At 41.3% G+C, this 19635-nt stretch overlaps 1 protein-coding gene across 4 annotated transcripts; it reads left to right on the top strand.

Moving 5' to 3' along the window:
• The first annotated feature begins 1662 nt into the window (after nt 1-1662).
• On the top strand, nt 1663-19200 carry LOC306826176 (SUN domain-containing ossification factor). 4 transcript variants are annotated; one of them, XM_079347331.1, is made up of 23 exons: nt 1663-1947; nt 6034-6148; nt 6290-6403; nt 6730-7155; nt 7508-7646; nt 7743-7863; nt 7982-8106; nt 9234-9301; nt 9418-9525; nt 10215-10320; nt 10794-10814; nt 11212-11267; nt 12222-12304; nt 12517-12582; nt 12689-12754; nt 12857-12947; nt 14146-15456; nt 15551-15638; nt 16953-17057; nt 17210-17367; nt 17694-17782; nt 17910-17965; nt 18077-19200. In XM_079347331.1, exons 4-23 carry the CDS (start codon nt 7085-7087, stop codon nt 18539-18541), a joined length of 3393 nt encoding a protein of 1130 aa, XP_079203457.1. In that variant the 5' UTR covers nt 1663-1947; nt 6034-6148; nt 6290-6403; nt 6730-7084; the 3' UTR covers nt 18542-19200. The 4 variants fall into 4 exon arrangements, with proteins under 4 accessions (XP_079203457.1, XP_079203456.1, XP_079203458.1 ...); XM_079347330.1 differs by having other exon boundaries at nt 7505-7646; XM_079347332.1 differs by lacking the exon at nt 10794-10814 and having other exon boundaries at nt 7505-7646.
• The last annotated feature ends 435 nt before the right edge of the window (nt 19201-19635 follow it).

The raw sequence follows: 19635 nt of genomic DNA, 5'->3' as shown, positions 1-19635 counted from the left end.
CTTTTAAGCATAGTTTTATGTGAACGTAAAAAAACAGGACAGCACAGGTTTCACTCACAGAAAATGCGTATAGGCAGGAACCACTTCTCTTCAAAGATATTAATTCATTAATTGGGTATTTCAATTGTAACTAGTCCGTTTTTAGCATGCCTTTGACATATGTTTGATTTTGTTCAGCATCTTGTTAAAATGTATTCGTTAACAGGTTTTAATCAGGTCAAACTTGTAAGTATCTGTAATAACAAATAAAAATGTACTCACTTGAGCTTGACATGAAATGTCTATTAGGAAGCTACATGTTCAAAAACTTCTTACAAGGCTATGAATAAGTTTATTGTGACACTATAAGCCTTGACAGTGAACCCTTTTGTTTAAGCATTTTTCAGACCAACATCAATTAATGCAACATCACGAAGACCTCTGTCTCACTTAATGATTAATTTATCTCTCTCTTAATAATCATGATTATGAACACATTTCTTGTGTGTTGATCAATTTAATAACTGCAGTATCAATGCAACTTATCACTCAGCCACAAGATGGCAGCAGAGGCACTCTTTTGTATAAATTAAATGACGCAGTCATTTTACTATCAAGCCTTTTTTGGGACACATTCATTATGTCTCTATTTCATTCAGAGAAATAGGAATCGATCTTTTATCACATGGGGCATGCAAAACAATATACCCATCATTGTCTTGAATGCATACAATTTCAATGATCGCAAAGTAAAGTTTGCTTTAATCCTCCTTTGACACCTGGCAAATAAGAGGAACGGGCTCCCTCTAGTGACTTATTCTCAAATACAAGGTTTGATTAAGAATTATAAGAGTAACAATTTACATGCCTAATGTACAAATTAAACATGGAAGTAAAAACAGGGTACAATGCTGTTTTTCTGTCAGCTGCTGTCTCCCGTCCGTCAGGAAAATAATGATCCATATGTGGTCCTATGAGAGCTGAGTGAGTTCAGAGTGAAGCAGCTTATACTGCACCATAGACATAATATACTTATATTGTGTCTATGGAGCTGATAACAGGGGGACTATAGGCTAAATGTATTTAGCCCACTGTTGTTGTCTATGTTGTGGAAAGTGTACTCCAACGGCCTAAATTAACAAAGCACACTTTCTATCATTACACTCTTTTGTGTTGGACGGGTGTAGACCAAAGACTGATTACAATTTTACAACATAATAGTGAAATTCCTTATCAAACCTCCTCTTACTGAATATGAAGGATACTGTACATGAAACAGTTCTTCGTATTAAACCATGATCATATCACAATAGTTTTCACAAAGTTCACAGTTTTGGGGTATATTTCTTAATATTATATACAGGCAATAATACATAAAGCTGAACCAGCTGAGCTGTTACGTCAACGTCCGTGTTTTTATCACCCACTGATCACCACATCTCGGAGACTCTTGACTATGTAGGAGTATTTTTTCCATCCATAACTCGTAATTTCTACAGTTATAATCATATATATGTGTTTATATACATCTAATGTTTGAGGAAAAAGTTACACCGCTTTCCCCAGTTCAAACGCACCACTATGATAAGCTCCACCCCTTCCACCTTTGAGAGGGTAGGAATCATGCGCTCCTCGGGCACGCTCAGTTTAAAACGCGCAACAGTCTCGCTGTCTTCTGATTGGTCGGTCGAACGCGTCACGCACCCTCGCTGCTGCTGACAGTGGGGAACAGGTTGTGTATGTGTGTGGGTGACAGCAGCTAGCATCACACTTACCGTGAAAACAACGACCACCGGCTGAGTTTACTGGACACTGGGAGTGAATTTAATGCTCTCTCCAGCTGAAGATAACGCCTGCTAAACGGAGGAGAAGCGGCGAGGATGTCTGTCCCGACAGGAGAGGGATGAAGATGACTCCACTGTTAGGACGAGTTGTGTCAGTGTGGCTGTGTGTGACCGTATTATGTTGGTGAGTGGATCAAATGTGAACCTTTTCTACTCTGTGTTTTTATTATCAGCACGTAAACCACATAAAGTATCAGTCAACAGCGTGTCAGCGGTTACTCAGTCTTTATGAATAAAGTTAGTAACAGCGTCGTACATTAGCTAGCTCACCTAGCGTAAACACGGAGCTGTGATGTGGCACCTGGCTGTACTTTCATTAAGACTAGCTCTCACTGCAGCTAAACTCAATACAACTTACATTAACACAGTTTACATGTGACATTTTAAATTAGTTTACATAATGAAATAAACTGATCAGAAGTGTTTGTCATGTTAGAGTCGTTTAATGTCAATTATATAATGTCAAGAAATGTGACTTTTATTAAATAATCTGAACTTTGATTTAGTTATATATTAATATCACATATAAATTGGATACACTTGATCATTTCTCTACTGGGAGAAATAACTATGTTAAAACAACTCCAGTGTTATAAAGTGAATATTAAAATATAAATATCCACAAATAATCAATAGTGAAACAAAAATAATATGACAATGAGAGGTGAGAGAAGTCAAAACAACCATGTACATATTTTTTTATTATTATTATTTTCATGCACTTAAAACAACAAAAAAAAACAAAATAGACAAAATGAAAAAAACCCCGCACAGTATGGTTTTATTGAATATAAAAAAAGGGATGTCTTTTGAAAGAAATGTGCTGGAGAAGCCAATTAAATCCTGAGGGGCTCCTAACATGTAACACAGAAACACGTTATTAAAGTAGTCCAAGCAAATATAACATCAACGACACAGTGTGATGAACCATTAAACATGTCGATGCCCACCATACTGTTACCAAGCCAGTGTTGATGTGACAGTGATCCACTTCATCAGCTGCTGACAGGATTAGAGACTGGTCATGTCAGTGTTGGTGAGAGCGGGTTGTTAGGTCAGTGTTAGTGTGACAGCAGATTATGTGGGATGATTCTGGGCTTGATGTTAGAGGAGACACAGTCCTGTTAGATACAGAGGGAGGGGAGGTCGGGATGTGACGTAATGTGGTATTAAGATCTACGTTGGTGATGTTGACCTGGCCTACTTTAGCTAGCATAGCTTTAGCTCTCTTTTCTGAGTACTTTTTAACCTCTTCATGTCCGTCATTTTTTGCTAAGTCCATTTCAGTTGAATAGAATAACAATTAAAAAAAAAACCCGTGCGTTATAGTTCGGGCTTCAGGATTTTGTTCACTAATTGAATTTTCACAGCAGCATGTAGTCGGCTCCTAGCAGGAAAAGCACCATTATATAATGAATATTATAATGAGCAGCTGTAATGCTTTTAGGTTTATCATCTCCAGGACTCTGAACGTCACACTGGGACACTTAATAGACGAACTGAGTGTTTATTAATGCTCTTAATCCCACCTGTGCTCCTCTTCTTATCACATATATTGGCTGTGAGGAGATCTTGAAAGCTTGGTCTTGGTTGTTTTTTGCCTGTAGTTCTTGTAGCTGTAGGCTCTGACTTACCTTTCTCTCTCTGCTAGCACTGCAGTTTACTTCATCACTTGAAGAATAATCTGAACTCAGTCCTTCTTCGCTGCTATAAAATAGTTCTTGCAGTCGGCTGCCATCATACTTATTGTGGCGGCTTGAGATGTTAAGTGCCGCAGAGGCAAAGTGAGTTTGTACTGCATCTGTGACTCTTTCCTATAAAAAGTCCAGAAGTCCTAATATGTACATTGGTCACAGATTTATGATACAAAAAGGGAAAAGAGATTATTAAGAGAAAATTATTAAACGAAAGGTCCAAAGAAAATAACGATTATGGTGATAATGGTGATTAAGGTGACGATTACGATGGTCAACAGAAAATATTTCCAAACACACTCACCTTCTTCGTCTGGCCTCCCGCCACCCCAAATGCACAGGTAAAAAATAAAATAAAAAAACCCACGCCCCTGCTAATTTCTAGAAACAATATAAAACCCATATAAGGAGCAAAATATAAGAAATAACAACTAAAGTAAAAACACACATTATGGCTCCGACAATACTGTTCTGATAGGCTCATGCAAGTTGCAGCAAAGGCTGCTGTGGAGTGATGGCTAAGAATCAGGAAGTTTATCTATTAAAGGACTAACAGAAGAAGGTATTGGATCAGTATAGTCAGCTTTCTGTACGTGACCCATTTCCCTGTTTTAGCCGCCATCAGAGGTTGGGATGATACGATTCACTCAGCTAACCATACGAGTCATGATAAGCTTCGATATGATCCGCTCATGATTTTATTTTGAGAGAACTGGGAGGTGGTTGAAGCGTCTCATTGTGGTGTCCATGTCAACGCTGCTTCATGTTGGTTGTGCTGTTTGTGAACTCTCCTGTCGTCTTGTTGTAATATTTGCTCTACAGCTACTGACGCTTCATGATATGTTACTGCCGTTCATTTTTTATTATTTTTTTTAAGAGGACCGATGCCAACCTCGATTTTGAACTGCCTTACGATCAATCTGTCCATCTCTAATCAGAGGCATCTCCTGTACTGTGTGAACATCTCTAGGTTTTAGTGAGGACTGACGGGTAAAAGGAAACTCACAGGACATTATGGTTGGGTTTTTTTGCCCACTGTAAAGCTGTCATGTCATCATTTATATCAACATAACAAGTAATAGGTCGACCTCTCATTAGAAGCCCAACGTGGACACATCTTATCAGATTATAATTCAGGCTCATAAATGTAGCTATCAATGATGCATCATGTCGTATATGACAGATGCACAGAGGTGTGACTCAAGGACAGGCATGATGAAAGCGCACACGTGCACATGACCTTTGCACTTACACGAGTTGTGTGTAAGTAGATAGATTGCGCGTCAGTCCGTCATCAGCATGTAGGAGCTGTTTTTTTTTTTTGGTTTCACCTGCTCTGTTTTTACCCTGTGACATTGACGAGTCCTCCCTGTGGTGGTGCATCATGGAAGGCTCACCATCAGATAACATCCATTCATTGAAAACAGAAGGTGGTATTTTTAACCAAAGCATTTACATGTGCAGCTGACGCAGCGTCCAGGAGTTTGCTTGCAATTGTTTTTTCCAGCATTGACTCAAATGTCATGTCTCAAAACCACTTCTGCTCCTGTGGGAATTCTATTGTACTGGAAGTACTGACTTTAGATTAGAAAACAAATGCTCGTATGTAACTGCAGCCTCTCGGGTCAGATCAACAAAGCTGTTGGCTCAGCTCAGAGGTCGAGTAAAGCGCCTGACCTGGAAACCTGTATAAAACCCATGTAAGGGCTCAGATAGTTGACAAGTCGCCTTTGAGACTCAACGAGGAACCTTTCTCAGCAGGAACGACGGCCCCTTATTATTATTATTATTATTATTATTATTATCACTATTACTATTATTATTATTATTATCACTATTACTATTATTATTATCACTATTATTATTATTATTATTATCACTATTACTACTATTATTATTATCTTATTATTATCATTATCACTATTACTACTATTATTATTATTATCATTATTCAAAGCCTTGTTAGTTCTTATCATGGTTGTTTTCCTGCCAGGAGCGGGGACATTCGGTGTGACCCTGACTGTTTCTGTGTCAACACACACGCACACACACACACTCACACACGCACACACACACGCACACACACTCACACACGCACACACGCGCACACTGCTGCTCTTTCAAACACAAGAATTGGATTAGAAAAAGCCACCTTCACTCTTCGAGGTCATTCCCTCGTCTTTTTGCCACCAGCGTCTTTTTGACACCTTCGTTGTTAGACATGTCATTAGACAGAATTAAAGGCTGCTCTTTTTTTTCAGGCCGTACGATGCAGCTGGTCAGGGTGTGACTCTGAGAACCATTACAGACTCTGCACAGTGATAAGATGAATAGCCTCTGTCGGGGTACAGTCCTCCAGGGGATCCTGAATGCGTCACGCTGGGACATTTGGCCACAGCCTCCTCTGCAAATGAGTCACTGCAGAGTCCAATACAGTGTTTACAGTGCTTGACTGAAGAGTGTATTATACACTATACTGTTGTAATAAGACTGTTGTCTCTCACCTTGTCTCATAGGTATCCATGTTTCTATGTGGGCTGCACTGAGTCACAGGAAGAGCCCCAGACGCCTGAGTCCTCACAGGACATGGGTGTGCTGGAAGACTCAGGGGAGGACATCCACCATCAAAGGGTATCAGCGACATGCTTCTTTTTTTTCTTTTTTCTTTTTTTAAGATGAACTGCACAGAAAATATCGTCTCACTCAACAGGATCTGAAAATGTGGACTCACAACGATGACTCGTCATTCATGTCTGTGTTTTGTCTCCTCAGTTTGAGGAAAGCCTTCCTGTCAAGTCCCCGTCAGAAAACGTGCCGCCCTTAGAGGCTGCTCTTCAGAAAGAGGAACAGACGGCACAGGAGGAGGACGGAAAACATCATCGAGAGGTGAGCACAGAATCTGGATTCATGTTAACATTTGACACACACAGCACATGAAAAGATTACATACATGGTAAAAGCTGTGTGTGTGGGGGTTTTTTTCCCTGCAGAGGAGCACTTTAGTTTCCAACCTGGACAAGAAGTGTTGAGAATTTTTCCGTCCATTTCTTTGTATCGATTGTTCCTGGAACATTTGGAGATTGAAACGTTAGCCTGATTAATCCAGAGCAGCCTAATGGTAGAGCACTTTCACAGCGCTCTCTCCCTCTACCTCTCTCTCTCTCTCTCTCTCTCTACCTCTCTCTCTCTCTCTCTCTCTCCCTCTCTATCAGGCCCTTGAAGTGCAGCTGCAAACTGTGGAGGAAGACAAAAGAGTTTTGCAACCTGAGCCAGAACTTAAACAAATCTCAGAAACTCCACTTCCTGAATCCTCCATCAGACAAGAGCAGGACCCAGAGCCCCTCCTGCCTGGAACTGTCCCGGTCTCTGATAGTACTGCTGATATAAAAGACGACCCCGGCGTCCTTAACCCTCAAGACAACATCCAAAACAGGCAAGATGCTTTTTACTTTGATGTTCACTTAGCTTTACGAATAACTGCACAACTGTACAAAAGGCCCGGTCTTATGTCTTATTTGTTTCTCCAGCGTTTCAGTTGTTGAATCTGACGTAGCTGCACCTGAGGTGATGGAATCTGACCAGCCTCCATCTGACTGTGAAGACGAACTAGAGGGCAACCCGTATGACGAAGACGACAGGTGGGTTCGGTTTCTCTTGTTCTCTTCTCAGTGAGCTTCAGATACACCTGAGAACATAGTTTCAACAATCTTTGGTTCTGTGGCGACAGATTTAGGATTTAGGTGAGTGTAGGCCGGTGTCATGCCTTGGTTTGGATTCTGATTGGAAAAAAAAACAACTTTCACTATAGATTACAGAGATACTGTATATCTCCTGTCCTGGTTTATAGTAACAATCACTGTGAAGGAGTCATTGATGGATGCAAACGGAAACTTGATAGTTCTGTCTACGTCTGTCACTGGGAGGCAATAATTAACATACAACATATATTATATATAATATCATATATTATCTATTTTCTTCCCACAGCAGTTCTCCGATTGTTCTGGAGAACACGTCTAATGTTCACACTGCAGGCACTCAAGCCCTCATTTCATCTCCTCTGAGTCCTCCAGCCGGTCAAGGCTCACAGCACCTGGAGGCTAACACATCACACCGGCTGAAAGAGCAGGTGAAGAAGTCGGATACTACAGCATGTGAACTACTTTCCTCTGTCCAGCCAAGGAGGTGGAAGTCCCAGCTCTCATTTTCTCATTATCTGTGACAGGAGCTGAGCTCCCCCGCTGCCTCAGACACAGATTCCAGCGTGAGCGGCAGCAAAGACCCCGAGGACATCCCCACTTTTGACGAGTGGACGCGGAAGATGATGGAGGTGGAGAAAGAAAAGAGTAAAGACTACAATTTATCTTGCTTGAAAAGATTTCATGAGCTAGAAAAGCACATGTCCCGGATGTGTCTGAAAACCAAAGGCTGAAATGTATTCCTTCCTATTCCTCCTCTTTGTAGCACAGTCCACTCACACTTCTAACAACGGGGCTTCTACTGCTGTGAAGAAGGTGCAGAAAAACTTCAACAACTACGCATCAGTGGAGTGTGGAGCCAAGATCCTTGGTTCTAACCCAGAGGCAAAGGTACTCTCATATATATATATATATATATATATATATATATATATATATATATATATATATATATATATATATATAAAGACAAGACATGTTTAGAACATTACCTCGACACAGTGAGACATCACAAGTTGACAGTCAAAGGAAAAAGGAGAGGACACAGAGAGAGCAATAAAAGGATATAAAGGAATGAAGAAGAATTTAAAGCGATCAAAATATGGAATAGGAAACCAAAGAAATACAAGGAAATAAATAACTGTGATTAAATACAAAAGAGAGAAATAATATAGAGTAAAATGATTAAATGAAAATTAAAAAAAAGGAACGAGGAGGCCCCATTACATGAAAGCTATAAAAACAAATCCTAAAGAATGATCAAAGTGATATGGCGAGCCTCGTCCTCTCTGGCAGGTTGTTCCAAAGCTGAGCAGCCTGATGGCAAAAGTACGGCCCCCTTTAGGTTAAAGTCTTGACTTTGGAACCATCATGAGGTGCAGAACCACACATCACTTCAAAGTGACCTCTAAGGCCCCTGTGTTCACCTCGCGTTTCTTTTTTCTTCTTCTCTGCACCAGTTCATTTTTTTCTGTTGTTTTTAACGGGTAGAGGGCGTTTTCAGCACAGAGAGGCCGCCTGGATGAAAAGCACAGCGCCCAGTGTCTTTTTAACGAGCGCTCTGTTATTTTTTAAATTTAAGTAAGTCTGAAATAAGACTGGGAACCGGGCTTCATCCAGTCACAACTCCCAGACAAGGCGGAGATATTCCCCGTATTGTTGTCTCCTACGGATCGTGTTGTAGCCATATCCTCCTCGCTCCGTGTCTGATCGGAGATCTGAGGTTGCTGGGCCGTCATTATGAAGCTCATCATCCAGACAAAGTAGGAGGGCGAGGATAGTCTGATTAATGCTCATAGTAAAGAGGGGGAAAACAATCTCAAATATAATATAACGTGCAGTAAAAAGTAACGGAGCCGTGTCGTTCATACAGCAGCCGTTGTCAACAAACTGTTGTCTGCCTGTCTTTAGATGTTTTATGAAGTGTGCTTCCTACATTTCTATCTGCAGTTCTACATCAACAATATGATAGCTTAACACAACAACAACATAATGATTTGTCAATGTGTCCCAAACAGAGCACCTCGGCCATATTGATGGAGAACATGGACATGTACATGCTGAACCCCTGTAGCAATAAAATCTGGTTTGTATCGTAGCGTCTCCTGCTTTCTTTCCACACGTTCAACCTGTGATGCCAAAATGTCTCCTCGTGTCCGCCTGTGTTTAACGCGTAAAGCTTTGGTTCTCTCTCCTGCCCAGGTTCATCATCGAGCTCTGTGAGCCCATCCAGGTGAAGCAGCTCGACATCGCTAACTTTGAACTCTTCTCCTCCACTCCCAAAGCCTTTCTGGTCTCCATCAGCGACAGGTGTGCAAGTTCAGCTGCCATTCAAAGATTTCTGTCATATTTGCAGATGAGGCTTGTGTGAGGTGTTGTAGCTGGTTATGAAACAGAGGCCTTTTTTTTTAAACTAGAAAAGTAAAAAAGAACATTATCAAAAGGAATCCTTTTTAACGATGTACTGATGGTCTTTTTACACCTTTATTTAGAGACAGGTCGGTGGACAGAGACAAATGTGAGACAGAGAGACAAAGAGAGAGAGGAATGACATGTGGGATAGGAGCTACAGGTTGGATTTAAACCCAGGCGGCACGCTGTCCGTGGCTTCAGTCTCTGTACATGAGGTCCACACTCTGAACACTAGGCTCCCTGTGCTCCTATGATTGATTATTGCTTTGCACAGTAGGAATGTTTTTCTTATGCCTGTCACCGCTGCCACCAGCTGGATGTCAGAAAAGATGGTTAACAATATGCAGTCGAAACAGTCGAATGCATTTATAGCTTCCATGATGAGTGATGTGTTTATAAGACAACAGAAGTGTTGGAGATGCCAAGCTGGAGTTCCTTACAGTAGCTTTAAAGTACAAACACAGTATTATCTACCAGCGTGTTTCTAGAAACGCGTGTTCATTACACTCTAATGACTCCAAACTTGTGCCCTCAGCTCTCTCCATCAAACAGACCTGTTTATTTTTATATTCTTTCTTTTCCTGCAGATATCCGACAAACAAGTGGCTGAAGCTGGGAACATTTCACGCCCGAGACGAACGCACAGTCCAGAGTTTCCCTTTAGACGAGCATCTTTACGCAAAATACGTGAAGGTGAGCACACGCTGGCTCTTCTGCTCTGTCACTCGTCATTCTTTGCTCCCGTGGTGCAGCGAAATCACTTTGACTTTCCCTTTGTGCATGAGAGAATGTAACGTCACACCGTTTAGCTGTTCGCGTCCTCTTACCTTTGAATGCCTTTTTAGATGAACTCCGTCACTTGTATTCTTCCGTTTCCTTCCAGTCATGTGGTTTATGCTGTTTAGAAGGAGGTGCTGTGATAGCTCGTCTGTCATACAATCATTCAGATAAAGGGACCAGCTGATGATCCCTGAAATATAAGATGTCACTCTGCCACTTCAGTGTTTTCAGGTCTGGATTTGGATGAGTCTGCTAGATGATGGCGTTAGGGTTATTTTGCCTCTGCACCCCTGTGGAAAACAATGTTGTTGTTTTTTTAGTCCTGTTGTGATGCATGTTTACTTCTCTTTAATTTGTTTCTCCTCTTTCTGTCTCTCTTGCTTCAGATGTTCACCAAGTACATAAAGGTTAGCTGCTTTTCTTGTAGAGCTCAATAGTTAACATGTCTTTGTGCTGTGCTTTGAGCCTCTCTAACCCACTAAAGATGCAGCTCGCTTCGCTTGCTTCCATCATAACTGTAATAATACTTTTTCAATACATTCATTTCACACCTGACGAACATGATAACCAATACCAATACCTGTTATTCAAATAACCCAGCATAGCAAGTTAAACTAAAGCATCTAACATTTGTTCAAAACCAGTCATTCATTTTGGATTGTTACAAATGACCATCATTCTCAAAATGTCTGATTGAACACATAAACAACCAATGAAACCTCTGGTCTGCTTTCTCGTAGTAACTTGACCACTGTTGAAAACACAAAACAGCGCTGACGTTTATTTTTACGTTTATACTCTTAGGTAGAGCTGGTGTCTCACTTTGGCTCCGAGCATTTCTGCCCCCTCAGTCTCATAAGGTGAGTACAGGTCATTAGTTTATCACTGCATTTTATTCAATTTTGGATTTTCATGTTAGCCATCCAAAAAAAATGAATGACAGACCTTACTGCTCAATTTAATTCAAACTAGTTTTTCTGGTAGAAGCTTCAGTTGTGTTGAAAAAAAAAAAAAAAAATTAAAAAAAAGCATCACTGGACACACACACACACACACACCCCTCTCATATCACCATCCAAAGTGCAATCAAGGTGTACTGAGTGAGTGAAGCTATAATACGTGGTGCATTAGAGATTAGCCATGAGTCATTTTAGGGTTGAAAATGAATAAATAAGTTTAAACCTTTCAAGTTAAATGAAGTTGTTGTTGAGGATGTGTGAGGCTGGTTTATTCTGAAACGTGTGTTTTATGTGGAAAATACCTTCCTCACTCACTAAGCCAGTTAAAGAGCGCAGCGCAAATGATTGCCTGTGACACACAGCTTGAGCTTTTAATGGTGTCAAGTGATATTATGTCATATTTGGCATGTGCTCGAGGTTAGCTCAACCTAATGCACTATCAAGCCATTGGTGGGAACAGGGAGAGCTGAGGCAGATATCTGCAGCTGTTCTTTCTGCCTCTGCAGAACATGAAGATAGATCTGTCTGTAGCAGACGGTGTTGAAAGCAGCACAGCTTCACAGCTTCTACCGCTGCTTACTCTAGAAAGTGTTTGACAAGATAGAAAAGCATGAAATGCCGAGTTTCCCTGGAATAAAAATGAGCATAAGTCTAAACATTCTCATGTGGTGAAATGTTTCAATTCCTGTTCTGTATGAGCTGTTTGTGTGAGTGGGTTCTTTTATTGTCTCACTCTGCCCTCTACAGGCTGTAGACTGAAATGTAGACCACATTTAAGTTGTGAGATAACAGACGAGCTTTCCTTCAGTCTGGTTAGATCACGATCTTCACTTTCTGATTATTTTTTTTTCTCAGGGTGTTTGGCACCAGCATGGTGGAGGAGTACGAGGAGATAGCTGATCCCTCGGAAAGACCAGATGATCTGGATTATGACTTGGGTAAGAGCTCTTAATCCACAACATGCTGGATACACTCAGCAAAGTTGTTGGTGCGGTTGTTCTCTCTCATCCATATAAAAGAATAATCGATTGGTGTTTATGCTGAGAGCACCAAAATGAAAGTGAGTTATTGTAACAATCATCTTATTCCTCTGCTGCTTTGCTTTGTAATTGAAATTGAAATGTGATGTTAAAGTCAGGTCTCTGTGCAGATTATCCTCCCGGATACACACCTGCTGAAGTCAAGTTATCCAAGAATCTGATTGGATCAGCAAAAGGTAAGAAAAGAAAGTGCCAGTTTCCACTGCAATAAACTGAATACAGGATCCAAAACAAGGAATACTATTTGAGTATGTTTTTCTGGTGTTTCGTTTTCCACCTCAGATGTCATTTTAAACATGGTGAATAACATCGCCGTCAATGTTCTCGGTGGAAGCCAAGAAATGCAAGGTATGGCCAACAATCAGTTTTGTTTCTTACAATCTGGTGATTTTTTATTTCTTTTAAATGAGACGTTTGTTTTATCTTGATTTTATTTTCCATCTTTTTTAGGCAACGTATCATCACAGGAAGTGAACGTAACAGAACCACCGACTCCCCTGGAGACCACAGCACCAGCTCTCACTACAGACCTGACTACAGTGTGAGTTCTCTTGTGTGTGCAGAGACCTTCTACAAGCCTTAAATCTATCACTCTCACGTAAAATGGAAGAGGAGCACTGTCTCAACTGAATATTGTTTACATATCAAGATTTTATTTAAAATGCTTGAAGGGAGACAACATAAATACGACCAGAGGTGGGCGCACTCAATCAAAGATTTCATCGTTAAGACGTTAACTTTAATATCAGTTAATTCCATTAATATTGAACTAAAAGGAAGAATAATGTTCACACTTTCTTATCAATAAAATATAGAATTGAGAGAGCTTAACCTTTATCGGACAAGTGACTGTCTTTGGTAATTTCCGTACACATCTCACATGTCCAGCCTTCTGCACCTCGGTAAGGTCGAGAAGCATGTGATCCTCACTCAGCCAATCAGAAAAGATCACCCGACATCTCTGATCCTGCTGTTGTGGCGTTAATTTTTTTAAATGAAATTAAAAAAAATTTAAAAATGTTTTAACAGAAATAAAGTTCTGTTATGTCCCCCAATAACACTCTGAGGTTGAATTTTTGAATTTCTAAGTATTTCAATGAGCGCCCTGTAAAGGGTTAAGAGGCAACGATAACTTAGAAAACTCAAAGTAACACGTGTGTTTTTTAAAAATCTGATCCTGCTGCACCAACGAGGGGCCGACACAATCTAAATCTAATCTAGTCAATCTAATTAAGATCCACCGACATCGGGTTTTTTTTTTTTGGTTTTTTTTTTAGATGTCCACGTAAAAAATTTATAGATAATGTTACAGTGCTGAATTGACATTTAATGACACCTTGTCCTGAAAGCTTTATGACCTATTTGAGGTCGCATAAAAGTCTGTGTACATTTTAATCTTCATGTTTCAAACAAATACAACAAAACATCTTCAAGTGTTTGATGACGAAATGATTCATTTCTACATGTTTTTATAAACGGAGACCTCGTAGACGATCACTATTCATTACTAAAGGTCAAGAGAACATATTCTATTGATGACATCACTATAAGAATTAAGTAAATTGCAAAACTTGTAATTGCAATCAAATAAAAAAAATAAAAATACCGGCAGCTGTTACGTTGTTTTATTGAAGTATAGGAAGAGGTAACCACTGTGTTGAAACATACTGGATAATGTTGCTATTCAAGTCCTTTATTTTGTCTTTCTTGACTGTGGTTTTTGAATTCTCCCTCTCTAGTCCAGAGTCTGAAGATGAAGAGGTTTTATCAGAGCCTGATATCCCTGAAGCTCCGTCCTCAACCACTCCTGAGCCAGATAGTCCTACATCTGATACAAGCGAGCAAGGGCTCCCCCCAGTGGAGGAAAATATTGTTGTTCTTGTTGAGAAAGACAAGGAGGAACCAATCAGCTCCACAATCATCCTATTGGATAAAGAGGAGGAGTTAGATGAAGGAGAGAAAATCATTCAGCATGAGCAACAACGTGACATCCAAAACTCCTGTTTTCTGCCTCCTTCTTCTTCTTCCTCTTGTTCCTGCGCAGGCTCCCTCCAGGAGTATCTCCACCGACAATGTTCAGACCTGCTGTCCAAAAAAAGACAATGCCAAACTATGAGCATAAAACAAATGCGCCCTCCTTTCCAACCACCCATTTGGCTCCTGCCCTTGTCCCCCTCCGCCTGCCCTGATCCTGAACTGCACCACAGCGAGGTGCGTCAGCCCCATGAAAAAGAACAAGCTTCTGAGCAGGTGCCAGAGAGCGGAGCCAGCCCACCACAAACATCAGCTCCTCCGGAGAGCGCAGCCGAGTCTCCGAGAGAGTCCATGTCCGAACCTCCTCTGCTGGAGCCGAGTCAAACCTCAAACCTCCCCACACCCAGTGCCACCGACTCATCCTCTGCCAAACCCACCCCTATTGTGGATACGCCGCAGCTGTCTTCAGAGGAGCCGAGGACAGAGAAGAGCCAGGATGTGCTGGAGGAGGAGAAACATATTCAGCTTTCAGTGTCCCTCAGTAGCTCCGCCTATGTACAGCCAAGCGTCAGTGCATCAGCAGACGATTCCTCAAATGTACCTGAAGAAGAAAACTCTGATATTGATGTTCCTGAGCCAGAGATTACTCCTGTCCTAGTCCAAGATATGACAGATCAGTCCAAAGTGGTCAATCCCACCATCTCTCATTCAGAGGATTATTCTGACCCTACAGCTGCACCTGAAGGCACCACCTCCACTGAGTTGCCCCACACCGCTCCAGACATTATTTCAGAACTCGAGCCATCAACAGAAAACAAAACAGAGGATTTTGCGGAAGAAATCTCTGCATCACTCGTCGACAACGATCAGCTGCTTCGCCCCTCTACTGCTTCTCTTTCCTCACCATCCCTCTCAGATATCTACGCAGATCCTCCCAACGGCACGGAGCAGAACGGGAACCAGGTGCACGGCTCCAGCCAGAAGGAGTCCGTGTTCATGAGGCTCAACAACCGCATTAAGTCCCTGGAGATGAACATGTCGCTCAGCGGACGCTACCTGGAGCAGCTAAGTCAGAGGTGAAAGAAAAAGAAAAAAAAACCCCAGCAGGAATGTTGTTTATCTCAGTACAGGTTTGCATTAACTGTCTCTCCTTCGGTCTTTTGATTCAAGGTATCGAAAACAGATGGAGGAGATGCAGAAGGCTTTCAACAAAACCATCATTAAACTCCAGAACACCTCGAAGATAGCAGAGGAGCAGGTGAGCAACACAGGGAACAAACAGTAAAAGTATCGACTTGATGCGTGGAAGAAGGAAATGCACACAGCACACTGGGGATGATACCTTTTTTTATTGAAATACAGATACCAGTCTCTTGATATACTTCTGTCAGTTTTTTTCAAAGAACATCAAACGCAGAAGAGATGTAGGTAAATAACAAAACACTTCTAGACCATTAATGATCAAAAAAGTTTGCGTTCAAGAAAAATACATAGTCTTTAACAGTAATTCAACAATTTGATTTTAAATTAATCAAAGTGTGTTCTCAAAGTATTGAAAATAAAAAGTGATCCGCTATAACTGTTGTGATGTTATAATTTGTTTTGTTAGCATGCAAGAACTCCCTTCATTATTTAACATGTTGGAGTTATTGTGGAGCTTCTATGAACTGAGCTGTTGATTTGTCTTTTTGTTATTATTGGCTTGATCGATCTTCATGGTGTCTTTGTGTCCTGTATCTTTTGTTTTCCTTTAAATACTTAAGTGGCCGAATGCCAAAGTCAACACTGTGTTCATCATGGTCCTTTAACTCAGGTGTAACTCTTTGAATCATTAAAGTGTGGAACAGTACCATCGAGTGTATAAAACATGGACGTAGAGTCAGTGGTGTCCCCCATTGCTTTTTGAAGCTCATTGATGACAGTCGCCATATTGGAAATGCTGTCTCAACCTAACTATTGGTTAAAAGAATCAGGCAAAGAGCGAGAGATGAGGGTTCACCTGTTAGTCAGAATAAAACTCAGATCTGTAAATAGAAATTGTGCGCTCAGAGGGCGGAACATGGGACTAATCTATGTGCGCACATTTCTAGGTGGATCGTGATTTATAAGTGGAACTATGCGTGAAGGTGTGCGTACAAACAGTTTTACCAATCAGAATTATTTTGTGCACACTTTTCCAGGTTTTTGGCACACGTACATTTTTCGTGTGAATTCTATGCACTGTTTCATTAATGAGACCCCTGGTGGTGTGTTCTTAAATTACACGTGTTCACAGATCAAACTTTAGTAAAACCTAATTTACACACTTACATTAGTTGGACACGTATTACTACTCTGGCTCCTACCATGAAACAACTGATGAGACATCAACTGCTGCGCTGCCCTCACTTGCCAAGTACAACCTGAGGTATAAGCATAAGTAGGTTATTTTAGGTTACAGGCCTTGCACACTGACCAATCAGGACAAAAACCTGTACCATGACACTCCTAACTCATCCTGCCTTTTTACAAACACTGTTGGTGATGTTAATCCATGCGGTTGCTTCATGTAGTTGTCCTTTTCCTCACACAGGACCAGCGTCAGACTGAGTCCATTCAGATGCTGCAGGGTCAGCTGGAGAATGTGACTCAGCTGGTTCTCAACCTGTCTGTCAGGGTCAGCCAGCTGCAGAGCGAGGTAGATACAACGCAATGCACAAAGCCTCCATCGCTATTCTGTTGACTGGATCAGCCTGGAATCAAATTTGTGTCCCGCATTTTACTCATTTTTGTTTTTATCTGAGATTGCTGCTGCTCTGCTAATGATGTCATCAATTGTGTATTTCACAGGTTTCAGACAATCAGTACTACCTGCTGCTGTCTCTGGGCTTGTGTGCGTTTCTCTGCCTGCTGCTGTTCGCCAAACGCTGCTGTATCTCAACTACTTCTCCAACCACAGAGCCAGAGCCTCCCATACCTAAAAGCTACATCCACTGCTCCCCTGAAAGGTAGAAAGACATTCTTAGAGGGCATTGCACTGAAAACACTGTTTTAAGTTTTTCAGGTACAAAACCGATCTTTATCTCAGAATTCAACAGAGTACAATCTACTTAAACACTAAAATGTATATTTACAAATATGGGTAGGGTAGATGTGAGTAAGCACTCAGTGGGTTCTTTAAATGGGCTTTTAAAGAGTACAGACGCAGGTTCAGAGCTTTAAAAGGCTCATACGCATTAAGAACATCTGAGGTGAGGACACATCTGTGACTCATGTCATAATAAAGGTTCTACATGAACTCTCGTTTCCTCAACCATCACTCTTTTCTTACCAGGCAGTTCTCCTTGGATGAGGCGGGCTTGAAGAGGAGTGCTTCTTATCCACTCATCCACTCGGAGGCTTTTCATCTCGCCAACACTGAAGGTAGGATAAACGAGTGTAATCACAGTAATTATACCAACCCACTTCAAGGTTCATCTTGTATATCTTTTGACAATAGCTAATCAGTGAAGAGATGAAAAAGTTCCTATTTTCTTCCTTTGACTCACAGACCCTGAAAATCTGCATTCAGAGGAGACCCAGAGTCTTTGTCCAGCCAACAGAAAGGTGTGTAGAATATAAGTTAATGCAGTGCACAATCTGTCACTTGGAAACTGTTTCACTGATTAAAAGGCATTGACACTTGTTCCCTTTTACATGTAAACCTTTTCCCGACAGAGGAGACGCCGCAGGCTGAAAGCCATAGAGAAAGTTGAGACTCTGAAACCGTCTTTTCATGCTGCTACAGAACTGTGCAACGGAGCTGTTCTATACAACAGTCTTCCCGTCACCACGAACCCCCCATCCCTCACAAGACGGTTACTGCAGCCGTTGTTTAGAGACTCGCCGTCAGAGGGCAGCTCGGAGGGATCCTCTCATTCAGACGACCCCTCCTTCTGTGGAATCACCACAGCCTGCCCCCGAATCTGCGACGGTCTCCCTCCACCCAAGACCCGGGCGGAGAAGCGGGCTTTGAGACGCAGGCGTCCTAAACCCACTTGTGCTGTGGTGGACTTGCTTCAGGCCCCGAGGAGGGACAAGAATGAATCGGCCATCTCCACCATACAGGACCTCATGAACAGAAAAACAGAGCAGAGATCGGGGACATTTGGGGTGAATGTCGCCCTCTCAGGTCCTGTTTGACATCTGCACTCCTCACTGACTGCTCATCTCTTTCAAAAAGAGCATGGCTGCTTCTTTCTGTAGCTACCGGCAGCTTAAAGCTTTGATAGTACTATCTCCACTCTAAGAGTCGTTTTCTTTTCTCTGTTTGGTTCACTGTGTACATATTTGTTTTCCTTCCAATGACCACAATGTCTTCCCAGCTTTCCATTAAAGCGTTCCTCTTGTTTTGAAATGTGGCTCTTGAAGCTACACATTTACCTCAATGATTACACAGTTTCGTTTCATGTGTGCTGCACAAAAACATCTCTTGAGCGGGGAGCAGGTAGGCCAGAGCTAACTAAGTGAACCTGCTGGATGTTGGATGCTGCTTCATATTGAAAGGCATTGAAACTGTTCATAAAAATGTATTTAAAGTTCAGAAGAACTTGCTTTGCTAACTTTTACATTTAGAGAGAAAACAAAGTGTAACTCGAAGCGGTTCAATGTAAGCTTCATTCTCTGATGCTCCTTTGAAGATTTTCCAGCTGGTTCTGCAACAGACGGAAGTCAATACTAAAGCCTTAAACATAACCTTAAAAAGACAAAAGAGAACATCAGTGAGAAGACTGTTTATTTCTATAAATGTATTTATAATGCCTGTAAACAATGATGTGATAAACAGAACCCTGTCTAAATAAGCTTGACAGCGAGTGTTAGTGTTTAAATAAGCAGGGTTTTTTCTCTCCTTGCATGTGTACAGGGGAAGATTATTAAAGACTTGTCTATAGAGTGCACCACAGTCCACACGAACTTCTAGTTCCTCATCTGTCTAGAACTGAACTAACATCAGATCTGTGGATATAACGCATAGACCCTAAATAATAATGGAAGGAATGCGTCTGCTCTCACCATAGACTGTGAGGATGTTATGCTATCTTTACATTGTAGTGGACGAATGTCTTTTACTTTTAAAATGCCAATTTTCCCCCTCAACATGCTGCATTGTTCAGTAATCTGAATTCTGATTAGCTGGTGTGAGTCACAGTCCTGCTATTACAAAATCATTGTACACACATGAAATGAGAATTACTTTGCCTTCTGCAGAATGAGGCTTTATGCTAATCCCAAGTGAC

This window comes from Symphodus melops (genome assembly GCF_947650265.1).
Source record: "Symphodus melops genome assembly, chromosome: 7".
NCBI classification, from domain to species: domain Eukaryota; kingdom Metazoa; phylum Chordata; class Actinopteri; order Labriformes; family Labridae; genus Symphodus; species Symphodus melops.
Note: the sequence above shows the minus strand (reverse complement) of the source record. Positions and strands in the feature narration are given on the sequence as shown.